This window comes from Arvicanthis niloticus, chromosome 18 (genome assembly GCF_011762505.2).
Source record: "Arvicanthis niloticus isolate mArvNil1 chromosome 18, mArvNil1.pat.X, whole genome shotgun sequence".
Taxonomy (NCBI): domain Eukaryota; kingdom Metazoa; phylum Chordata; class Mammalia; order Rodentia; family Muridae; genus Arvicanthis; species Arvicanthis niloticus.
Window position 1 is genome coordinate 32,628,416 of NC_047675.1, and position 25,489 is coordinate 32,653,904.

Sequence of the window (25,489 nt, forward strand, 5' to 3'; positions counted from 1 at the left end):
AGGGTCTTGGTGTGGAAACATACCTACCTCATATCTGTGCCCGCCCATAAGGACTTTCATAGTTCCTGGGACAGAAAGCTCAATGCCAGGACTGGAGAGTGGACAAGAACCCAGATAACCTGAGTTTGATCCCAGGACTCACATGGCAGAAAGAGGGAACGACCTTGTCCTTTGATCTTCACTAACTTACCACAGCACCCGCACCCACCCCACCCCTACCCTCACCATGGCACCTGCACCACACTTACAGGCAGTACAGAACTTAAAAGGAAAAAAAAAATCTCAAATCAGTTAAGGTGACATGCACCCCTGCCTGTGTTTACTGATCTAGCTTTGAAATCTTATCTAGGCCTCCTTAAAAAATCGCCCTAGGGACATTGCTCCGATTTCGAAGTATTTACTGTGCAAGCCTGGGACCAAGTAAAAAGCCACACGTGTGGTGGCCCACACTCAGGACTCCATTGTTGGGGAGATGGAGATGAGATTCCTGGGGCTCCATGGCTTGTGTCAGGAAACATGGTGGACCGCTCCTGAGGAACAATACCTGAAGTTGGCCTCTCACCCCTGCAAACACGTGCCTGTAATTACAATGTTTTAGGGAGTAAAGGCAGGAAGATCAGGAATTTAGGGTCATCTTTCACTGCATGTCAAATTCAGGTCCAACCTGGGCTACATGAGACTATCTTAAAACAAAACAAAACAAAAAAAAACCTAACATTTTATAAAAGAAACAAAAAACATTCCCTAGTCTATTAACCTACCCCCAAACTTCCTGGCCAGTCCCCCTGTCAGCACAGTGAGGCACCTGTCCTTTTTGACATCTTTCTTGGAGCCTCTGCTCTCTGCCAGGTGGGTGGCTATGCACAGCTGGGGTTTGTTCACCTAGACTGGAGAGAGTTCTGAGCTTCAGGCTCCCATAGAGTAGGAAAGTAGGTCCAGAATGTGTGGCCTTGTCCCCAGAGCTGTGCTGATGAATGGGATTATCTTTCTATCCCTGTGTGTGTTCTCGAAATCTTTATGGGTCAATGGTCCAGACATATGAACAGGCCATGGGGCTTCGCAGCAGTGACAGAGGCTTCCTAGCTACTGGAGAGTGGTACAGCCTGCGGGAGGGATGGCTCGCCTCTCTGCTCTGATCTATGCTCCTCCCTCTCTCCCCACAGTATGAGGCTTGGGTGCCTGAGAACGCAGTGGGCCATGAGGTACAGAGGCTGACAGTGACTGATCTGGATGCCCCCAACTCACCAGCATGGCGTGCCACCTACCACATCGTGGGAGGTGACGATGGGGACCATTTCACCATCGCCACTCACCCAGAGACCAACCAAGGCATCCTGACAACCAAGAAGGTAGGTCTGTTTGGGCCTCTGGGACAAAGGGATCCCTTCTGCCTCAAGCCATTTCCCTTGGGTCATTCACTGGGGACCGCACCAAGACAGTGGCTCCTGGTGCCGACCCCTTGCTCTGGTGCTGAGAATCCCTTATTTGGGTCTTTGAAACAGGCTCACTAAGAATTTTGTTTTTTTTTTTTTTTGGGGGGGGGGTTGTTCCTGCTGGTTAGGATAGTATGGTGGTATTGGAGGTCAAGCTCAGGGCCTTTTTTATGGCCTTGTTTTTTATCAGGGTATAGGGCAAGATTGGGCGTGGTAGTTCACAGCTATGATCCCACACTTGGGAGGTAGAATCAAGAAGATCAGGAGTTCAAGTTCATTCTCAGCTATGTGGCTAGTCTGAGACCAGCCTGAGCTTTAAAAGCAAACCACAAACAAACAAACCCAAATGAGTAAACATTTGAATAAAAATTGACCCTTTGAGAGACAGGCTCATGGATGTAATGTCACTTGTCTGAAATCCCAGCATTTAAGGCACTTGCTCACTCAAGGTCAGCATGGCTTACCCTGTGATTCAAGGTCAACCTGAGCTGTACAGTGACACTACTTCAACAACAACAAAAAAATAACAATAATTGATGGTTTAAAAATATGGGCCTGTTTAATCCTAGGTTTCAGCACCAAAAATCAATTCGGGTCTGATTTGGGCATTGTGACATACTTGTTACTAGAATCAGAAGGCCGAGGCCAGAAGATTTAATGAGTTTGAGGTCAGCTTGGGAGATATATTTCAAGACCTTGTCTTAAAGAAAACAGAAAAAGAGCCTGCTCTGTCTTTGCTTTCTTTGTCTTTCTAGTCCACAGTAGAGATGACTTAGTGTGAGTAGTTTTTAAAACTATCTCAGCCAGGTACTGTAGCAGAGGCAGAAGGATCTCTTGAGTTCTAAACTAGCCTACTCTACAAAGGGACTTCTAAGACAGCCAGAGCTACACAGAGAAACCCTGTCTCAAAAAAACAAAGAAAAAGAGAGAGAGAGAAAGAGAGAGTAAGAAAGAGAGAAAGAGAGAGAAAGGAAGGAAGAGAGGAGAGAAAGAGAGAGAGAAGGAGAGGAAGAAAGAGAGAAAGAAAGTGAGTACCAGGCCAGCCTGGACTATATAGTAAGACTCTTTATCAAGGCCAACCTGATTTATAAAGTGAGTTCTGGGACAGCCAGGGCTGTTACACGAGAAATCCTGATTTGAGGGAGGGAGGGAGGAAGGGAGGGAGAGAGGGAGAGAGAGAAATTATAGAAGGAAAGGTTTCTAAGTGTTTTGACGTGTGAGCTGTGTTTGAACATAGCTACACCAGAAAGCACAGTGAAGCGGTCAGACGCTTGCATTTATTTGTAGAAGCATTTCAAGTGCAGTGGATCCCTTGTTGGCCTGGTGACTCATTATCTCTGCTGGTATGCAGAACCGTGAATAAACAACTGAAACCGTCCTGAGCAAAGTAAATCACAAATCACGAGGCCCTTCCAGAAGCTGCCTTCCTTGAGAACTCAGCCTTAAAAACTCAGCCTTATTAAAACCACACCAAAGCTTGGCTTATATATTAAACATGTTCTTGGCTCTAATTACAAACAGGTTTCTCGCTCCAATGACCATAAAAGCATCAGTATCACAAGGGATACAGAGGGAATCCTTTGTCTATAGCATTGGTGCAATACAGCATCCTACCCAGAGGCACCCTAGTCACAGTTAACACAGGCTCTCAAGCCCCTCCTAGGGAACATCACCACCCCATTGGGAACTAATCTGCTAGGCCTCACTAAGCCTTTGGAGTAGTCTGAGAGACCCCAGTAGATGTTCTCTTAGGAAACATGATTTGGCTGGGGTGGGGTGGGGAGATACAGGGCAGGGTGTAGGGAGAGGGAGGGGGCAGCTGCCAGAGCCTTGGTCCCTTTACTGTGATCCTTCTGATACTCACAGGCCACCTCACAAAATGCTACCTCAGATTCTTCTTTTCTCCTAGGGTTTGGATTTTGAGGCTCAGAACCAACACACCCTGTACATAGAAGTGACCAACGAGGCCCCCTTTGCAGTGAAGCTCCCAACTGCCACTGCTACCGTGGTGGTCCATGTGGAAGACGTCAATGAGGCCCCTGTGTTTGTTCCACCTTCCAAGGTCATTGAGGCCCAGGAAGGCATCTCTATTGGGGAACTGGTCTGCATCTATACGGCACAGGACCCAGACAAGGAGGAGCAGAAGATCAGGTACCTGGGGACGGGGCACCAGGTCAGCCAACTGCATAGGTACCCTTGGGTGGCTTGTTCATTCATCATACAGTGTGTTCCACACTCTCACCAGCATTCTTGCACCAAACCCTCCCTGCCTGCCATCCTCAAGGCTAAAGAGGTTCTGCAGTTGGTCTGAGGAGGCTCCCGATGATGAGGGAGTTCTACAGAAGCTATCTGTGACTCTTCTGAACCTTCTCTCCAGCTACAGCATCCTGAGAGACCCGGCCAGCTGGCTTGCTGTGGACCCCGAAAGTGGTCAGATAACTGCCGCAGGCATCTTAGATCGGGAGGATGAGCAGTTTGTGAAAAACAATGTCTACGAAGTCATGGTTTTGGCCACAGACAACGGTGAGAGCTTTCACCCAGCCATTCCACGGGCATGCCTGTGGTACCCAGGCATATGGCACAGCATATTCCCTCCTTAGCAGGGAATGGTGGTAGGGGAGAAATGACAAACCAGTCTGGATATAAAGGCCTGACTGTTATGATCCTAATTTTCTAAATCCCAAAGATGGGCAAGGTGCTGAGGGCTCCCTCTTCAACCCATTTTTAGTTCACTAAACTCTGAATTGGCCTGTCAGTTTCCACTGATGATTGGTTAACAAGGACTGATGGGAATACCAAAGTGATTAGTGGTATTGTACCATAACCAGGAGAGATTATACTGTTCTGCCATAATGCTTGACATTTGGTGAACCAATGTTTTGAGGCAGGTTTATGTGAAGCATCTGGTTCCCTGAAGCTGATCAGTAGATGACTGTACTAGCTTGAGGTAGCCAGTAGGTTTTACTCTGTGATTGATTATAATGGCTGAATAGCTGCAACTGCACTTTAATTTGTTAGTAATGTCTGCTGTGGTCACAGACTAGAATGAGGATATGATTGCCATGTATTTGCCATTGCCAGTTTGATCTACAATGGAATTAGTGCATGAAGGGACGTAAGAGGGGGATAGCTGAGTGGTAACCAGGAGCCACATGGAGGCTGATTGAGTAGGTCTTAGGGGAACTTAATGTTGGTTCATTCACCAAGCAAGAGCAGATGCTGAAAAGAGATCATATATATAATTGTAAACAGGAAACCCTCCCACCACCGGCACTGGGACCCTCCTGCTAACACTTACTGACATCAATGACCATGGCCCAATCCCTGAACCCCGTCAGATCATCATCTGTAACCAAAGTCCTGTGCCTCAAGTGCTGAACATCACAGACAAGGACCTGTCCCCCAACTCCTCCCCTTTCCAGGCCCAGCTAACACATGATTCGGATATCTACTGGATGGCAGAAGTCAGCGAGAAAGGTAACTCTGGTGGTAGCAGGGCGCTGTCAGTTCGGTTGGGTGGGTGTCACCTCCACAGTAGGACCCACACACATCCCTGTTCTAGCATCTGTGGGTCACAGAATTAATGGTCTCAAAAGTGGCCACCAGGTGTTCTTCCTTAGCGTTATATGTCTTTGAGATTCCTCAGGAACCCTAAATAAATAAACAGGACTAGACATGATTGCACTTAAATCCTAGCACTCAGGGAGCAAAAAAAAAAAAAAAAAAAAAAAAAAGCAGATTTCTGTGGGTTCAAATCCAGCCTGATCTACTTAGTGAGATTTAGGGCTATGTAATGAGACCCTCTCTCAAAAGAACAAGCAAACAGCAACATCCACAGTATACATGCAAATAAAGCATAGAGAGGGTGCTGGAGAGATGGCTCTGTGGTTAAGAGCACTGGCTGACCTTCCAGAGGACCTGGGTTCAATTCCCAGCGTCCACATGGCAGCCACAACCACCTGAAACTAGTTTCTGAAGATCAGATGTTCTCTTCTGGTCTCTACAGTACTAGGTGCACATGTAGAACACGGACATACTTGCAGGTAAAATGCCTGTACACATTAAATAAAATTTAAAAATTAAAAAAACAAAACAAAAAGCAAGAAAACACACATTGCTTTTGTAGTAAAGCCAGGTTCAATTCCTAGCTCTCAACTGTTGATGTAAATATTTTAAAACAGCCACTGGTCAAACCGACTATCTAAGCTGCAGCGGCTCTGCCTAACTCAGCCACCATGTTCCATGGCCAGAGGCCACGTGCACACCACAGCTAGAAATGGCCAGCCAGAAACACCAACCCTGCTACCCACGAGATGCCAGCATGGGAAATGGCTCTGCCTATCTTCCATGCTGTCTCCGCAGGGCTGGGCATTGCCCAGACCATCCTGCCAACCATGTGGGCTCGGGACAAATGAGACTCTACATGCTTAGATTATCCAAAGGCTTATATATTTGGTAATGATCAATAACAAGATCCCCACTCAATCAGAGGTGTAACCCAATATCCAACCTAGATATACCAATTACCTTTGACTGTGACTGCGGGAGACACGTGAACATTGCCTCCATGTTCCCCTCTCTTGTCTCCTAGCTCCTCCTCTTCCTTCTCCTCTTCCTCTCCTTACTCCTCCCACCTTATCTCCCTCTACACTCAACCATTTGTTAACTCCCGTGTCAAAGAATCTGACATCTTTTTTGACATCCATGGGGTACCAGGCACACACATTGTATACACACACACATGCAGACAAAACATTCATACTCATACATAGACAATAAAATACATTCTTAAGAATAACAATTTTTCTTCCTTTGTTTGTTTGTTTCTTTCTTTCTTTTTGGTTTTTTTAAGACAGGGTCTCTCTGTGTAGCCTTGGCTGTCCTGAAACTCACTCTGGAGATAAAGCTGACCTAGAACTCAGAGATCCACCTGCCTCTGCCTTCTAAGTACCAGGATCAAAGGCATATGCCACCACTGCCAGGCTTATAATGTATTCTTTTGAGGCAAAGAATAGTCTAGCAGCTGATGATACCAAGAATGAATACTGGTCTGATATCATGTGACACTGGTCCGATATCACGTGACTTCCAGAGCCTCACCTTTTTTTTTTTGTTTTTGGTTTTTCGAGACAGGCTTTCTCTGTGTAGCCCTGGCCAGGCTGGCCTCAAACTCAGAAATCCGCCTGCCTCTGCCTCCCAAGTGCTGGGATTAAAGGTGTGTGCCACCACTGCCTGGCCAGAGCCTCACATTTTACTAATACTATCATTACTTTCTTGTTTGTTTTTTAAAGATTTATTTTATTTATATGAGTACACTGTAGCTGTGTTCAGACACACCAGAAAAGGGCATCGGATCCCATTACAGATGGTTGTGAGCCACCATGTGGTTGCTGGGAATTGAACTCAGGACCTCTGGGAGAGGTGTCAGTGCTCTTAACCGCTGAGCCATCTCTCCAGCCCTTGCTTGTTTTGTTTTTAATAAAATGACAGCCAAGCGCAGTAGCTTGCACCTGTGATCCTAGCACTCAGACAACTGAGGGAAGTGACTTGCCATGAGTTTGAAACTAACCCAGACTTCAGAGTAAAACTCTGCCTTGTAAAAGATTAATTAATTTAAAAATAATGAACTGGAGCTGGAGAGATAACCCAGTGGTTAAGAGCACTGGCTGCTCTTCCAGAGGATGAGGTTCAGTTTCCAGCGGCTACATGGTGGCTCACCAGCATCTGTAACCACAGTTCCAGGTGATCCTACACCACATTCTTCTGGTGTCCGAGAGCACCGAGCACACACATGGTGCATAGACATGCAAGCATACTCATAAACATTTTAAAGAGAGAGAGAGAGAGAGAGAGAGAGAGAGAGAGAGAGAGAGAGAGAGAGAGGATTTAATTTTGTGGGCTAGCAAGGTTTCTCAGTAGAGCAGCACAGCTAAGTGATGAAACTAATTTGACTCCCAGAACCCAAAGGTGGAAGGAAAAAACTGATTCCAAAAAGACTTGTCTTCTGATCCTCATATGTGCATCTTAGCACACACATGTCCACATTCATACACACACACACACACACACATACACACACACACACACATGCCCACACTCACATACAGACACGCGCGCGCGCACACACACACACATACCAGCAACAAAAACAATAAGATGTTATTTTTGAAAAAGAAAAGATACTAAAAGATGAATTAATTTTGGTAACCCAACAATCCTTCCCACAGCAGTAAAGTTTTGCTTTGCCAGGGTTTTAGAGATCTTCTGTTTGCTTGTCTGTTTGGGGGATCGAACCCAGGGCCTCATGGATGCTAAGCTCCATCTCAACGCTACACTTAGACTAACCTGCCTTTCGTTCTTTGGGTGCTGAGGCTGTTCTCAAAGTTTTACAATCTTGTATTCAATGCTCAACCCGGATGACACCACTAAGCTAATAAATTATCTGTCTCTCCAGGAGACACCGTGGCCTTGTCCCTGAAGAAGTTCCTGAAGCAAGACACATATGACTTGCACCTTTCCTTGTCTGACCATGGCAACAGGGAACAGCTAACCATGATCCGGGCCACTGTGTGTGACTGCCACGGCCAAGTGTTGAATGACTGCCCCAGACCCTGGAAGGGTGGTTTCATCCTCCCCATCCTGGGTGCTGTCCTGGCTTTGCTGAGTGAGTATCACATATCTCCATGTGCACCTGGGTAGACCTGACTGTTCTCAGAACTTGTGAAACTAAGAGGACATCCAATCTTGTTCATCCATTTCTTCCCCCCCCCCTTTTTTTTTTTTTTTAGTTTTATGGGTATGAGTATGTGTGTATGTGTGCCTGCATGTGTGTATGTGCACTGGGTGTGTGCCTGTGCAAGCCATAATGGGGTCAGTTCACCTGGAACTGGAGTTAGAGATGACTCTGAGCTGCCATGTACATGCTGGGAATCGAACCTGGTCCTCTGCATGAGCAGCCAGTGCTCTTAACCACTGGGCTCTCCATCTCCTCCCCCAGCTCATCCGTTTCTTAAACCCTAAATTCCAAGAGTATCATTCAGTCAGTAAATGTTTCTAGAGCCTCTAGTATGTACCAGGCTAATGTCTTCCTGTCATGGCATTTTGAGACCTAAGCAGTGGTTCTGGGCAGCCCAGGAATTTGTTAGAAAGGGAGACTGCCAGTTTTAGGCCCACCTTCTTACTCTAGCTGGCTGTGCTTTGCAGTATAGGCCTGCTTTTAAAAGAACAGGCAGTTTCCTGGGTCTGTAGTCCTGCAGATCTGCTGATCCAGAAATTTAGGAGTTTCTAGTTACCTGTGTTTTAACAAACCCTCAACGGCTTTTAAAACACGACACAATGTAAGAATCACTGGGTCAGTAGGCAGAAGTGTTTAGTTAAAACCAAATGTCTTTCATGACAGTCGCAGGAAAGTGGATACAACTGGAAATCATTATGCCAGAGAAGTAAGTCAGAGAGACATTACCACACGCCTTCTCTCACATGTGGTACCCAGACTTAGAATTCTATATGTAAATATATTTATATGTGTGCATGCATGTGTGTGTGCATATGTGTTTGCAGGCCATGAAACGAGAGTGGAGTTACAAGGGGGAAGAAGTAGAAAAGAGGTAATGAATTTCATGCAATAACAAAAGGGCCGCTCTGTGGGGAGAAGAGAGGCCAATGTTAAGTGGGCAGTGGGCCTGGAACAAAGGAGAACAAAGTATGATAGTATGTGTATGAAGATGAGGTGACGAAACCCCTTACTCTGTGTGCCAACGTAACAATAAAAATAGTAAATTAAATAAATAAATAGATAAGAGCTGGCCCTGGTGGCCCACGACTCTAATCTCTGCACTCTGGAGGCAGAGGCAGAGGAAGCTTTGAGTTTGAGGCCAGCCTGGTCCCCAAAGTGAGAGTTCTAAGACAGGGCTGTGACGCAGAGAAACTCTGACTCAAAAAAAAAAAAATCTAAAAATAATAAAATAATAACAATAAATAAATATTTCTTATAGCTGGACATGGTGGTACACATCTGTAATCCCAGCACCCAGGGGGCAGAAACAGGAGTGTTGCCACAAGTTAGGGCTATGTAATGAGGTCCTGCCTCCAAAATAATAATAATTTGAGTTGGATATGGTGGCATATACTCGTAATCTCACCACTAGAGAGAAGGAGGTAAGAGGATCACAAATTTCATGTCTGTCCAGACTACAAAGTGAAACCTTGTCTCAGAAAACAAACGCATACACACATACAAGCCCTAGATCTCTTTGCTGAAAAGATAGACTCTGTCGTGGGTGCCTTTTCTTGTTTTTGGCTTGCACTTCATGTGCATAGCAGCCAGCCGTAAGTGTAGGACAAGGATGTGCCTTAACAACTCAGCACACTGTTCTCTGTCAGTGCGTAGGCACCAGGAGGTGAGGAGAAGGGGGCCTAGGGTACAGCACAGAACAAAACAGGCACTGGCTGCCCTGGGAGGGTGGCCTCGGCAGCACAGAGCTGAGAGCAAGCAGTTTGGCAGGCAACTGAGTGCTGCCAGAGAGAGAAAGCCAGAAGAGAGACGGGGTAGCAAGTCTGCAGTTTTAACGAGAATGAACAGAGCAGGTCTCAATGAAGGAGGTGTTAAGTACATAAAGATCTGAACGAGGGAAGAGAAGAAATCAAGCACAGCTTTAGAGCAGCACATGCCCTGGGGCAGGACTGTGCTCAGTGTGTGGGGACTACAGAGGCTGTGCTGGGGAAAGTAAGAAATGACGTCAGAGGGTTGATGGGTGTGTGGCCTGGTAGTGGATCTTGTAGACTACTGGAAAAACCCTGGGCTACTGGGAAGTCTCTAGAAGAACTGTAGTATTGGAGAGCTGTGAGATAAGTAAGATTTTATGATATTCCTACAGAAGAGCCCATGCAGGGCTAGGGTGGAGACAAAGGACGGTTAGGAGACTATTGCCATAGGTTACAGGTGAGTGGATGGTAGGTGGCCAAACCAAGATGGAAGTAAGAGTTCATTCAGACTGGTGCGAAGGAAGGACCTGGCAACGATTTCAAGCATTTGGAGCTAAACGAGTAGAAAAGTGGAATTTTGGAGCTGGCCCTCGAGGCCTCCTGCACCTCAGTGCCCAGGCTCCCCAGCACTAATCAGTCAATGCCCTGATGTTACTTCCCATGAGTCATGAGCCAGGTAAGGACTTTGTTCCCTGGGTTACAAACTCCATCAGAGTCCCTGGTGCTGCTTTTTGGTCTGTTAGACTGTTGGAAGTTTGGTTTTATTTTCTGTCACTGTGATAAAATATCTTGACAAATGCTAGGAGTTGTGGCATGCACCTTTAATCACAGTACTCAAGAGGCAGGGGTATGCAGATTTCTAAGTTCCAGGCTATCCTGGAGCAAGTTCCAGGACAGCCAGGGATACACAGAGAAACTCTGTCTCAACAACAACAAACCTGACAAAAGCAACTTAAGAGAGGAAAGTTTGTTTCCACTCCAAGTTTCAGTCCAGAACTTGAAGTAGCTAGTCATATCTACAGTTAGGATACAGTGGTGCATCCCTTTAATCCCAGTACTCTGAAACCAGAGATCTCTGTGAGTTTTGAATTCAGCTTAGTCTACATAACAAGCTTTTGGCTAGCCAGAGCTGTATAGTGAGACTCTGTCTCAAAAAGGGGATGAAGGGGGATGGAAATATAGCTTAGCAGTTACGAGTGCTAGTTGCTCTCCCAGAGGACCTAATTTCAATTCCTCATACCCATATGGTGGTTCATAACTATCTGTAACCCCAGTTCCCAGAGATATGACACTCTCTTCTGGCCTCTGTGGGCAGCAGATATGTACATGATATACAGAAATATAAGCACCTGTACACATAAAATAAAAATAAAAGAGACTGGCTGGATACATACTATCCACTATACAGATCACTTTCATCACTCATAGTTTAGGATCCCCTGCCTAAGGAATGGTGCCACCCACAGTGGACAGGTCTTTCCACTTCAAGATAATCCCCCACAGACAAACCCGATCTAGGCAATCCTTCCTTGAGATTATATCCCTGGGTCATTTTAGAATATGTTAAGTTGACAATTAAAACTAACCATCATGCTAGTGGTGGTCACATCTTAGAAATTATTAAGGACAAGCAAGACATTCTAAGACAGCCCACTCCCTACATCACCCAGATACTCAGACTATGTTGAAATGAGCCATGACTCTCTAAGAGAACTGGACCTTAGCCAGATAGTGGTGGCATACACCTTTAATCCCAGCACTCAGAAGGCAGAGGCAGGATCTCTGTGAGTCTGAGGCCAGCTTGGTCTATGGAGCTAATTTCATGACAGCACCAAGAAACTATGTTTCAGGAAAAAGAGAAAAATGGGTCTTGACAGTATAAACCCCTGAGACTTCACAAGAATTTGTGGTTACTGCTGCTTGACTGTACAATCACCTGGAAATGCAGAAGACAGCATGTTGCCTCTGTTGAACAAAACTTCCTTTATTGAGGATCAAGCCATGTAACAGAAACTTGGATTTTAGTAATAGTACACGCTTAACTGACATGAACCCCTGGGCTCTATCCCCATAACCACATAAAAACTGGGTATGGCCAAGGCAGTGGTGGCACACACTTTTAATCCCAGCACTCAGGAGGCAGAGGCAAGTGGATATCTAATTTCAGAGTCAATCTGGTCTATAGAGAGAGTTCCAGGAAGGCAGGGCTACACTGAGAAACCCTGTCTTGAAAAAGAAAAATAAAATACTCCTCCGCCCCCCCCCCCCCAAAAAAAAAAAACTGGGCATGGTGGCAAATACTTACAGTTCCAGTCCTCGGGAAGCAGAGGCAAGAGAGTAAGTTCAGGTCATCTTTGGCTACATCATGAGTTCAAGGCTAATGGACACTATAACACCCTATCTAAAAAAAAAGAAAAAGAAAGATAAAAGGGAAATACGTTTGAACTATGATGGGGACTTAGGGGAAGAGGACAAGGAAATGCAGTTTCCTTTTGCCAGTTTGCTGAGGGAAGAGATGTGTCCGACCGGACCAAATGGAGAAGTGAGTAGCAGAGACACGTAAGCCTTGAGAAATCCAGCTTCCCCAGACTCTCAGACTGGGGAAGAAAAGAGATGAAAGTCACATCTGGTCCATCCCTCGGTGTGCAGGTGTGCATCCTGAGAGGCCATGACCTCCCAAAGAAAGCTTGTCTTATCTAGACAGTAGTTCTGTCAGTCACCATCACATATAACTACAACAACAATAACCACCCCAAACAGTAACTGTCACCGTGGAGAATGTGAGAGGGTACCCCATGACAGCTGGGGACAACAGCCTGGCCTTAGCTGGCCAGTTCTTCCTAGGCAGATGCTTTGCCAGTCCTTCCAACTGTGTAACTGGAAGACGGTCCTTCCCTTAAAATTCCCATTTAGCATTTGCAACTGGATCAGTGACCACAGTGTATCAACATGAAATTATTTTACCTTTAAGTCCATAGCTAACTTAGAGAACATCAAATGACTAAGAATGTCATGGAAGGTAACAATGACTAGTGGGGGCATCTGTCCCCTTAATAACATCAGCGTGGAAAGTCTGATGTAGTAAATGCTATAAGGTTTTAGGTGAGAGTGGAGTCATTCTGCTTCCGGGAGGACACATTAAGCGAAGACCTAAAGGTAAAGCTGTGTGCATAAAAGACAGAGACTGCAGGGCATTAAATCTAAATGGAGCTGGATATGGTAGTGTGTTCCTGTGATCCTAGCATTTGGGAGGTCTTGGCAGGGTGTATTAGTCAGGGTTCTCTAGAGGAACAGAACTTATTGTGTGAATGAATGAATGAATGAGAAAATATAGACACACACACACAGAGGATTTTTTTAGAATGGCTTACAAGCTATGGTCCAGCTAGACCAACACAGACTGTGTACCAATGGAATGTTCAAAAAGTTAGTTGTTTTTCAGTCCATGAAACTGGATATTTCAGCTGATCTTCAGTATACACCAGAATCCCAGAGAAGGAGGCACTAACGCCGGTGAAGGAATGGAGTTGTCAGCCAGAGAGAGAGCAAGCAGGCAAAGAGGGCAAGCTTCCTTCTTCCATGTCTTTATATAGGCTACCAGCAGAAAGTGTGGCCCAGATTAAAGGTGGATCTCCCCACCTCAAAAGATCTGCATTAAAAGTGGGTCTTCCCACTTCAAGTGATTTAATTAAGACAAAATCCCTTACACGGGTACCCAACTGCTTGGGTTTTAGTTAATTCCAGATGTATGCATGTTGACAACCAGGAATAGCCATCAAACAGAGGGATCAGAAGTCCAAGACTAGCCTTAGCAAGACAGTGAGACTAATCTGGGCTACATGAGACCCTCTCTAAAGAATCCATAAACAAATGAATGCCTATGCTCTGGGGGGCCTGGGGGCCTGGCTGGCCTCATGGTTGGGGGAGTGCTTACATTTCTCCATTCTTTTCAGCCCTTCTGCTGGCACTCCTCCTGTTGGTGAGAAAGAAGAGGAAAGTCAAAGAGCCCCTTCTGCTCCCAGAGGATGACACTCGTGACAATGTCTTCTATTATGGAGAAGAGGGTGGTGGCGAGGAGGACCAGGTGAGTCACTGGAGGAGTTGGAAGGTAGTTATGGTGCCCCCAAGGCCCATGATGGGAATGGTCGGGTCACCCATCAACCTCTGTTAGTTACGTTGACCAGCCCCAGCAGGCCCTTCAGTCTTCACACAGGACTGGCCACCAGCTCTCTCTCCTGGGAGGTGTCTAGTGCTGTCGTCTCTCTGCCCCAGCTAAGTGGCTCTCAAGTCTGTCCCTAATTTGGAAGAATGGGGGACAGTAGAAATGAGAGGTTTCTGGGATCTCTGGCCTCCTGCAGAGCATCAGCGGGCTGAGATGTGACTGGTGGAGAACGGGGCACATTCTCAACCCAGTGGTCCCATTTGTTCTCATAAAGGACTATGACATCACCCAACTCCACCGGGGACTCGAGGCCAGGCCTGAGGTGGTTCTCCGCAACGACGTGGCACCAACCTTCATCCCCACCCCCATGTACCGTCCCCGGCCTGCCAACCCAGATGAAATCGGCAACTTCATCATTGAGGTGAGGCATGACAGATTAGCTGAGCAAGAACAGCCCTGAGTCAGGCACAAGCACGGGAGAACAAACACGAGCTTTCTGTATTGACTGTGAGTTCTAATCCCGGCTCTGCCCTCCAACTACGTGATCTCTGTGTCCTTGAGTATCTGTGGGTTTCTCTTCCCTCCTCCATAAACTCCAAATTTCATCATTTATTTAAATACTGAGTTACTAGGAATATACTCTGGAGTCAATCAGGCAACTTAGGTTTGATTTGGGGTTTTGGTGTTTAAGGTTCTCTCTCTCTCTCTCTCTCTCTCTCTCTCTCTCTCTCTCTCGGTTTTGTAGTTTGTTTGTTTTTAAGTTATCTTGTTATTTTGTGTGTATGTGTGTTTTGCCTACATTCATATTTGTAAACATGCGTACAGTGTCCTCAGAGGCCGTAAGAGCATGTTGGATTCCCTGGGACTGGAGTTGCAGAGTCGTGAGCCTAAGTGCATGCTGGTGCTAGAAACCCTGTCCTCTGGAAGAGCAGCCAGTGCTCTTAGCTGCTGAGCCATTGCTCCAGCCCCTGCTTTTATTTGTAGTTGTTATTTTGCTTTTGTTTGTTTGCTTGCTTGCTTGAGACAGGGTTTCTCTGTGTAGCTCTGGATGTTCTGGACCAGGGCTCTCTGTGTAGATCAGAGACTCTCCTGCCTCTGCCTTCCAAGTACCACAATTAAAAGCTTATGATATGTTCGAGGCCAGCCTGGTCTACAGAGTGAGTTCCAGGATAGCCAAGGCTATACAGAGAAACCCTGTCTCAGAAAAAAAAAAAAAAAAAAAAAAGCTTATGATACTATTCCTGGCTTCTTGGTTTTTTTATTATTATTTTATGTTTTGACGTTTTATTTATGTATTTAGTGTCTGTCCTCCATATCTGCCATGGTACACATGTGAGGGTCAGAGGACACGCTTTTAAGTTTTTATTTTATTTTATATTGGTGTATGTGAAGCGGAAGAGATGGCTCAACAGTTAAAGAGTATTTGCTGCTCTTCTAGAGGACTGGGGTTTGAGTCTAAAAACACACATAGAGACAGACAGCTCTTTATATCTCTAGTTTTGGGGGTATCCAGTGCCCTCTTATGGCCTTCTGCATGCACTGCATACACATGGTGCATAGACATTCGTGCAGACAAAACACCAATGCACATAAAATAAATAAACTTTTTAAAAATAAAAATAGTTTTTAGGCCAGGCTTAGTGGCACACGCCTTTATTTTTTTTATTGGATATTTTATTTACATTTCAGATGTTATCCCCTTATCCTATTTGCTCCCCCCCAGGATCCCCCTATCCCATCCCCCCTCCTCCTGCTTCTATGAGGATGTACTCCCTGCACATGCCTTTAATTCCAGCACTCAGAAGGCAGAGGCAGGTGGATCCCTGTGATTTGAGGCCAACCTGGTCTACAGAGTGAGTTCTAGGACAGCCAGGGCTACACAGAGAAACCGTGTCTCTGAACCTCTCCAAATAATAATAATTTTTTTTAAGTTCAGTGTAGTAGTACATGCCTTTAGCTCCAGAATTTAGTAGGTAGAAGTAGGCAGATTTCTGTGAGTTCAAGACCAGCCTGGCCTACAGAGTAAGTTCCAGCCCAGCCAGGGCCACATAGGTTGTCTCAAAATAATAATAATAATAATAATAATAATAATAATAATAATAGTAATAATAATAATAATGATAATAATAATAATAATTTTTAAAAATAATTAGGTGTATGTGCCTAGGAAGGAAAAATGTCCATGTGGAGGTGGGGGGTGGGTCCATGTGGTAGGGGTGGGTATAGAGGCTCAGCAGGTGTACTGATTTGCCAGAATCCAGGCAGCTGGCAAGGGTCTCCATCCAATCAGTGCTGACTGCTGCTCTCTACTTCCCTAGAACCTGAAGGCTGCCAACACAGACCCTACAGCCCCGCCCTACGACTCCCTGCTGGTGTTTGACTACGAGGGCAGCGGCTCTGATGCTCCCTCCCTGAGCTCTCTCACCTCCTCCGCCTCCGACCAGGACCAGGACTACAACTACCTTAATGAGTGGGGAAGTCGTTTCAGAAAGCTGGCGGACATGTATGGTGGCGGTGAGGATGACTAGGCTGGCCTGCCACGCTGTCCAGGCAAGAACTCCAGACGGGTCACAGCAGCATCTCAAGGGAGCCCAGCTCCTACTCCAGCCAGGACTCTGAAGCTCGCCAGGAAGTGGCCCGCATTGCACGCTGCATCTGTCGAGAAGGCTGGACTGTGAGCCTTTCAGATGGAAGGATGTGACTGACTTCAACACTAATCCCCCCTCAGCCATGGCTGAGCCCCTCTCTGAGCGGAATGTGTAGAGGTCTCCCGCCTGCCACACGGCGCTCACTCAGCTCTGCCTTCTCAGGGCCGAACTTGCTCTGATGCCCTTGGTGACTTTCCCCACCCGAATGGCTCCCTCTCTTTAGAAAGAGATGGTTTTAAGGCCCTTTTTTTCTTTAATGCAGTTTTCAAAAAGAGGCTGGGGGTGGGGCAGGGTGGGGACCTCAGTGTCCCCTCAGGCCCCACCCTGGTACATTTCTCTGATCTCCAGGCCTTGAGGCCTCACATTGGGAGGGATCACTTTTTTTTTACTGAGTATATCTAAGTTGTCTCGTATTTTTTTATTTTCCCGGTTGTGTGCTGTAGATGAAGAGTGATGACAATCATGTAAATGTACTAGAATTTTTTTATTAAAATGAACTTTTTTTTCCCCCAGAAGTACTAGGGGAGTGAATTTAAAAAAAAAAAAAAAAAAGACTTAACCTAGTTCTCATACCATGGGTTATGTGAAGCATTGTGTTTGGTGGGTTTTAGACTTTTTACAAGCTCTGGCAAACGCCCTCGCTTCTCTCCAACTTCCCCCTTGTGGTTGATATGCCCAGGATTCACTTGCCTGCCCTTGCAGGCTCAGCTGATCTCCGGCCAGAAAGGCAGAAATGATGCCCTGACAGGCCAGGCTGGAAGTGGGATACAGACCTCCCTCCCCATGCAGCTTCAGGGCAATGAGAGAACCATAGTTAACTTCCTCCCCTGGAATTTTGGAATTGAGTGCTCCAAGCCCATAATTACAGGACTTGGGAGGTGAAATCAGGAGCTCTGAGTCTTTGTGAGCTACATATAAGTGAGGTCGGCTCTGAGGGCGGGGATTGGGTATGGGGTAGGGGTCGGGTTGAGGGGGTAGGCTCATGACTGGTACATGTACTCATGTCTGTAACCCTAGCACTCCGCAGAGGCAGGAAAGCTCAAACTGGAGGTCAGCCTGGGTTATCTATCAAGACTCTTGTCTCACAGGGCAGTGGTGGCGCACGCCTTTAATCCCAGCACTTGGGAGGCAGAGTTAGGTGGATTTCTGAGTTCGAGGCCAGCCTGGTCTACAGAGTGAGGCCAGGACAGCCAGGACTACACAGAGAAACCCGGGGGGGGGGGGGGGGAGGGAGAAAAGAAAAGAAAAAAAAAGACTCTTGTCTCAGAAAACAAAAATGCATTTCAGGCCAGCCAGAGCTTTGCGGTGAAACCCTGTCTCAAACAAAAAACAAACAAATAAACAAACAAACGGGGTTTCTGGTTGAATAATAACCAGCCTTAGCTTAGGTGACATCTTTAACTTGGCCTCACATCCATCCTCTAAAGAGGTTTTCCTGCATTACAGAGCTACAGTGACTTCTCTGTGAGGGTTGGGTTTTTTGCTTTTTGGGTTTTGTTTTGTTTTGCTTTTGTTTGGGTTTTTTGCTTTGTTTTAAATGATACGTAAAAACAATCAAGCAAAACAGGAAATTAGAGAACTCACTTAAGAGAGTTGGTTATATTAAAAATAAGTTGGCAGCTGCATGGGACACTTTTGAGCAAGCATGTAGTTTATAACAGAAGCTAAGATAAGCAGTTAGCTGGAAGGGGAGGTTTTGTACAAGCAGGTTGTTTAACAGAAACCAAGATAAGTTAGCTGGGGGTATCTTGACCCTTGGGTTCTTAGAGTAGAGTTGGGTGATTTTCTGTGAGAGTTTCCATCAAAGAGCTCAAATTCTAGTAAAACCGAAGATTGCTTTCACATAGAGGAACCTCTTCATTGTCATATCACTGGGAACTAAACTATTCTGTAGGAATAGCAAGTGCTCTTAAACTGCTGGGTCTACCTCTCCAGCTCCAAGAGTGGTTAAATCTTTAAAGCAGCTGTACTTCTAATCCATCCTGGACCTAGAAGCCCAGCTGTCAACGGCATGCTGGGGGTGGAGCCTGCAGTTGAGTTATACAGAGCCTAGGTGATTGGGGTGTATGCTTAGGTTTTATATCAAGACTGACAGTTGATGTCACCTGATGAAATCTAGAGGGAATTTTGGGGCCAAGGGAGATGGCTCAGCAGTTGAAGGTGCCTGCCACCAGATCTGACAGCCTGAGTGTGCTCACTGGGACCCATGTGGTCGATAACTGCCACGATACCTGGAAGCTCCGTGTGTGGGCCAATGGCGTGCAATACCCATGCACACTAGTAAACATAAAAAAATGTTTAAGGGAATTATGTGGGTTTCTCACCTATTCTTGATCTATTTGTACCTCAGCCCTCAGACCAAGGCTGTTCCTGCTTCTTTTGAGCCTCTGGTCCCCCTGCTGTTCTTGTTGATAAGCAGGTATGGAAGGATAGGATGTCCTAGCTGGTCACACCTGCTGCCCCTTATCTTTGACTCCCCTCTCAGAGGCTGAATGAAGCTGGGAAATCTTATCTGCAACTGCACAAAACCAGACAGCCATCATTCACCTGGCTTCCCTCCTGGGATTCATGGAAGGTGTCAGGGGAGAAATGGCTTTTTACTGCCAAGCCTGGCCTCTGTGGATAAATCTAGGCTCCTTTGACAATGGGGAAACAGTCACCGGCTTTGAGTATCTGGGAAGGACAGGCCTGGACTAGGTGGTTAGGGTGTTCTCTTACTTTGACTATGCTTCCCATCTGCAAAATGGGACTTTGGACCTATGGTTATTATGTTCTATAGCAAGACACCAGGGGCTGGTGAGATGGCTCAGCAGGTGAAGGTGCTTGTTATCTGGGACCCAGAGAACTGACTTCCTAAAGTTGTTCCCAGACCCACACACACATAGGAACACACAAACAGTTAAAAAAAGAAAAATATTTTCAGAGTATAAGTCACCATCCCTTAAGTATTCCTGGTGAGTGATAATTGCATACACGTACATGCACACACACACACACACACACACACAACTAATAGGCTGCTGCCATGCTAACGAGGACTGCCTGGGTATTTGATCTTTTACATTTTGTAGTTTGTCAGCTGTGTGTGTCCTCTAACATTCACCCCTTGTATTGCACTCAGAAGTTGGCATAACAGCGTGGGGGTCCCTCCATTGTCTCCATTAAACCCAATTTGGTATTGGTCTGCCCTTACCACCATCTGTGAACGTAGTTCTAGGGGTTTGTTTTGTTTCTAACAACATCAAACAGTCCAGGGCATCTGCTTTGTAGAGGCTTTAAAGCTGCCTCCAGGTCTGCTGATGAGAGCTGAGGGTGCTGTTCTGACTGAGATTGGGGCTCTCTGGAGTGGAAGGCCTAACCTGGGATGGCTAGTTGGTGCTGAGAAGACCTCTCAGGTCCACTTTTAAAATCTGCCCTCAGGCTTCTAAAAAGCTCAAAGAAAAGAAAAAGTGAATCTTTAAGGATACATGAACCAAAGATCCCAGTACTAGGGAAAGCGAGAGTTCAAAGCCAGCCAGGAGCTTCCTGGTGAACCTGTTTCAAAACAACAGCAAAACAAACCCCCCCACCAACCCTAGCTTTCCTGTGAGAAAGATCTTAGATTCCCTGAGCCCTGTCTCCTCAGCCCCCTCCTCCCACTCTCCTTACAAACACCCCTCACCCCAAGTGAGATCATCGTGGTTGCCATTGTGGCTGACCTAAGCAGGGTTTTGTGGGGGTTTCCCCTTCATTAGGGTGGAGGTAATTCTACATGCCCAGTCATCAAATGGCCTGAGAAGGGGTTTAAGACTATGGCCAGATGTCCAGTCAGGGTAGGGACTGCCTGTGAGGTCAGCTAGGTGACAGGCCGCCATTGAGAATTGGGGCAGTCCCTCTGGAAATCCCCACCAGCAGCACATCCCGTATGTGTTTGGCTCACTGGGGAACTCTGTGGGCCACGTGCCCACGAACTGAAGGCAGAGCCTTCCTTCCCACTTCCAACTTTCGTTTTGTTGTGGTTTTGTTTTGTTTTGTTTTGAGACAGGGATTCTCTGTGTAGCCCTGGCTGTCCTGAAACTCACTCTGTAGACCAAGTTGGCCTCAAACTCAGAGATCTGCTTGCTTCTGCCTCTCGAGTGCTGGGACTAAAGGCGTGAGCTGCCACTGCTGGTCTTCCTATCTAGGTTTTCTATAAGGAAGCATGGTTCAGAGGCCAAACTCAGATCCTGCAGTTCTGGATGAGGCCTTAGGCAGATCGCTTCGGCTCTCTGTGCCTCATTTTTTTTTCCCATTTACAAATGGGGAAAGTAAACAGGTCTTCATCTGAGAGTGCTCAGAAGGGCATGGGGAGGCTGTGCAAGGTGACTGTTAGCCCTACTGATGTGGGAGGTTGAGGGGAGTGATGGCATCCCATACACATCCATATACACGGATCCTCTGTGGAAGGTGAACTTCCACGGGAAGAATTCCTAAAAATTCCCAGACTGCTAAGGGACATCCCCAGTGATCAGTTGCTGTGGTTGTCCCAAAGGTTCGTTCCCTTCACCCCCAGCAGAGGGCACCATTCTCCAAAACCACAACTGGGGTTGGCATTTATAGCCTGGCTTGACAGGGTGGGGCTACAGGAAGGGAAGGCACATGTCACAGGGCCACTGGCTATGGTATACCTTACATGGAAGTCTGCTTGTGAAGACAGCTCTGTCTGCCTGCACAGAACACATACTCGGTAAATACTTGCTGAACCAGTGAACAAAAAAAGCTCTCTGATGGTATATATACCCAGATGGGAATGGTGGCTGAGCAGACCGCTGAAGTCCATATTCATTGGGCTGTGTGATGGGCCACAACGACCTTTACCAAAGAGTTGCTTACAGTCTCTCAGCGAGCTTTTAATGCTTCTCTTTTAAAAAGGAAATTGAGAGCCAGAGAGACGGCTCAGTGGTTAAGAACATGTATTCCTCTGGCAGAGAACCCAAGTTCAGTTCCCAGCTTGGTGACTCACAAACATTTATAACTCCAGTTCCAGGGGATCCAAAGCCCTCTTCTGACATACATGGACACTGGCATGCACACACTGAACAAACATACATGCTAGCAAAACTAAAATGTACTCATCTGTACTCATACAATGATAAAATGAGTAAGTTTAAAACAAATGCCAAAAAAAAAAAAAAAAAAAAAAGGAAATGAAGAGTTGGGATAAGTGCTGGGCTGGACTGTGGTGGCACAGGTGGAACCTGTAATCTCAGCACTTAAGAGGAAAACTGAGACGGGAATTGAGAGTTCCAGACCAGCCTGATTTACACTGGAAGACACCCAGAGAGACAGAATGACAAGGGAGACAGCTTCAGATCTAGTTCTTCTGGATCCCAAGGATGGGCCTTTATGTTTTCTTTGAGGCCAGTGTCTCATGTATTCCAGGCTGTTCCAATCTGAACTATGTAGCCTTCAGCCTCTGTTCTGTCTCTGCCTCCCAAATGCTAACCTAACAGGAATATACCGCCACGCCCAGTTTATGAAGTGCTGTAACTGAACCAAAAGCTTTGTGAGTGCCAAGCAAGCATTCTACCGCCTGAGGTATCTCTGTCCGCAGCCCTCTTTTTATTATAAGATTCAAACCTCTGCCAGGCATGATGGTAAATGCAGGTAATCCCACCATTCCGCAGCCAGAGATAGGCAGATCTTTCTGAGTTCTAGACCAGCCTGGGCTACATAGCTAGTTCTAGGACAGCCAGAACTACATAGAGAGACTCAGTCTCAAAAAAACAAAACCAACCAGCCAATCAAAAAACAAACAAACAGCTGGGCAGTGGTGGCAAATGCCTTTAATTCCAGCACTTGGGAGGCAGAGGCAGGCGGATTTCTAAGGCCAGCCTGGTCTACAGAGTGAGTTCCAGGACAATCAGAGCTATAATAGAGAAATCCTGTCTCGAAAAACAAAAACCAAAAATAAATAAAGGAAGGAAGGAAAGAAGGAAGGAAGGGAGGGAGGGAGGAAGGAAGGAAGGAAGAAAGAAAGAAAGAAAGAAAGAAAGAAAGAAAGAAAGAAAGAAAAGAAAGAAAATTTAAAAACAAAACAAAAAACCAAACAAACAAGGTTGACAGCTACTGAAGAACAATACCCAACTGAGGTGCCTCCTGACCTACACACAAAGGTAGCACACTTGCCCAATATGCAAGGGTTACACCCCACCCTGCTGGAGGTTACAGCTGGAGCTAAAGTGCAGGCAGGTGGGACAAAAAATAGCCTTCAGATGTTACTCAGATCCTGCACAAAGGCAGGGCTGCTCACGTGACCGTGGGTCTCTCTTTCCTACATCGGCCTTTCCAGCCTCTTCTGAGGCCCCTTTGAGTGTAGTGGGCATTATCCCAGGGCCTTTGTAGTCATTTACATAACAACTACTTATTGGTGGAACTTGTTCTATGCCAAGTACCCTTGTTGGTGATGGAGAAAAAAAAAAATCAGCAAGCATCTAAAAATCTAAACTCTGACATGTTGGGGCTCTGAATGTATAGAGAGTCTTGGTGCAGTGGCATAGACCTGTAATCCTGGTGCTTGGGTGGTGGAAGGAGGATCGGGTGTTCAAGGCCACCCTTGCCTATATACTATTAGGATTATGTGGCTAGCCTGGGCTGCATGAGAATCTGTCTCATAAAAGCTAAATGTGTAGGGCTTACTAAGGAAAAGTGAGAGCTTGGGTAGGGCAACGAAGAAAGGGGCTGGAGTGAGGAGGACTCAGTTCTTGCAGTCAGAGAAGGCCTGGCTGAAAAGTGTCTGAGCACAGACTTAGGGAGTGAGCTCACTAGTGTGTGTCTCAGTAAGAGGAACAGAAAATGAAAGCTCTATGCAGAAGGGACTGGCAGGGTTCCGCAGACAGGCCAGTGTGTGAAGTAAGGAGTGGGATCCAGGGTGCCCAGTGTGGGCATCTTTCTCTGGGTCTGAGCTAGCTGCTGAGTGAAGGGCCAGGTCCAACCCTGGAAACCCTGGGGAAAGCCCTGACTCAGCTCTGCACTGGAGCCAGTAAAACCTGATTCTTTCACTGAGCCATCCCCAGTCACCAACAGAGAGGCCAGGGCCTGCCTGGGCCTGTGTCAGCTGCAAACCTGGCAGACAGGAACAGCAAGATTCTTCTCACAGGGCCCGGGGGCAGACTGAGAGCCTGTCAGAGAGCTGAGCCCTGGTTAGAAGTACAGATCTTGTGATGGCAGGTGTGTGTGTGTGTGTGTGTGTGTGTTACAGCCTGACTTCTCCCAAATGGCCCAAGGGAGTCCTATGGGATGGTACTTGAGGAACACTCAGTATCAGGGCCTGGTCCCATACAAGGCCCAGGTTCCGTAAGAGGTACCTGCTGTTATGTTGCTGTTAGCTGTTCTTAGGTCCTCTCCAACCCCAGGTGGTCCAGGAGCCCTTCCCTTTCCTTCAACATCATCAGGTTCTCAGCTCAGCGAGCTGCAGGGATGGGTGGGTCAAGAATGCTGAAACCCGACCCTGCCATTCCTGTCCCCACTGCCCTCTTAGTAAACCAGGGCAGGGCAGAAAAGGCTCCTGTGTTATCCTGATTACCACAGCACTCCTGGAAGTCAGTGCTGACTCATAGGGCTTACTTGAGGTTCAAGACTGAAACACCTACCATCACAGGACACTGTGGTTAAGATTCCCTCCCCTCCAAATCAAACCTGCTTCACTCAGGGCCTCTACATTTGCCTTTGCCTTTTGCCTGGCAAGCCGGCCCCTACTTCCTCAGGCACTGCCCCACTGTCAGCTTCTCAGGGATGCCATCTTTGGATAACCCTCTAAAGAGCTTTTCTTTTTCGTGTATATATGTGTTTGTGTGTATGTACATGTGTGTGCTGGGGAGGTGGACAAGAGGTTGGGTTTCTTCAACTGTTCTCTACCTAATAGTCATCATCATTATTACTCTGTGTGTGTGTGTGTGTGTGTGTGTGTGTGTGTGTGTGTGTGTGTGTGTGGTTTTTGAGACACAGTTTTTCTATGTAGCCCTGGCTGACCTGGAACTCAGTATGTAGACTTTGCTGGCCTTGTACATAAAGATCCACCTGCCTCTGCCTCCCAGTGCTGGGATTAAAGGCGTGCACCACTGTCACCTGGCCACTATTTTTTTTTTTTTTTTTTTTTTTTTTTTTTTTTTGAGACAGGGTCTCACTTTATAGCCCTGATTTACCTGGCTATATAGACCAGGCTAGCCTAGCCTTAACTCACAGAAACTGCCTGCCTCTTCTTCTGAGGTGCTGGAATTATGCTAACACATGTGTGTACTGGTTAGTTTTTTGTCTATTTATTTATTTTTCTAGTTGACTAGAGTCAACTGGAAAGAGGGAACATTAATTGAGGTCTCACCTCCATCAGATAGGCCGAGAGGCAGTTCTGTGCAGTACTTCTTTCTTTTTCTTATTTTTTTAAAGATTTATTTTATTATTTATGTATATGAGTGTTTTGCCTGCATGTATGCATGTGTACCATGAGGGTCAGAAGAGGGTGTCAGATCCCCTGGAGCTGGTGTTGCAGACAGTTGTAAGCTGCCATGTGGGTGCTAGGAATTGAACCCTAGTCATCTGCAATAGCAACTTTCTTTTTTTCCTTCCTCCTTTCCTTCCTTCCTTCCTTTCCTCCTGCTTTTGCATCCTTTCTTTTTCTGAGACAGGGTTTCTATGTGTAGCCCTGGTTGTCCTGGAATTCAATCTGTAGACCAGGCTGGCCTCAAAAACCAGAGATCCATCTGCCTCTACCTCTCAAGTGCTGGGATTAAAGGCATGCTCCTCTA

The 25,489-nt window shown here is 46.4% G+C and overlaps 1 protein-coding gene across 2 annotated transcripts in view; it reads left to right on the forward strand.

The window, feature by feature from the left end:
* The window catches only part of Cdh3 (cadherin 3), a 48,679-nt gene extending 31,437 nt beyond the window's left edge, over positions 1 to 17,242 (forward strand). For both annotated transcript variants that reach the window (XM_034522914.2, XM_034522913.2), the window contains exons 9-16: positions 1,164 to 1,349; positions 3,343 to 3,584; positions 3,811 to 3,956; positions 4,686 to 4,910; positions 7,888 to 8,097; positions 13,871 to 14,001; positions 14,354 to 14,500; positions 16,398 to 17,242. In XM_034522914.2, the coding sequence (XP_034378805.1) occupies positions 1,164 to 1,349; positions 3,343 to 3,584; positions 3,811 to 3,956; positions 4,686 to 4,910; positions 7,888 to 8,097; positions 13,871 to 14,001; positions 14,354 to 14,500; positions 16,398 to 16,607 (1,497 nt within the window). In that variant the 3' untranslated portion in view covers positions 16,608 to 17,242. The remainder of the gene's footprint in view (positions 1 to 1,163; positions 1,350 to 3,342; positions 3,585 to 3,810; positions 3,957 to 4,685; positions 4,911 to 7,887; positions 8,098 to 13,870; positions 14,002 to 14,353; positions 14,501 to 16,397) is intronic.
* Positions 17,243 to 25,489: the final 8,247 nt, after the last annotated feature.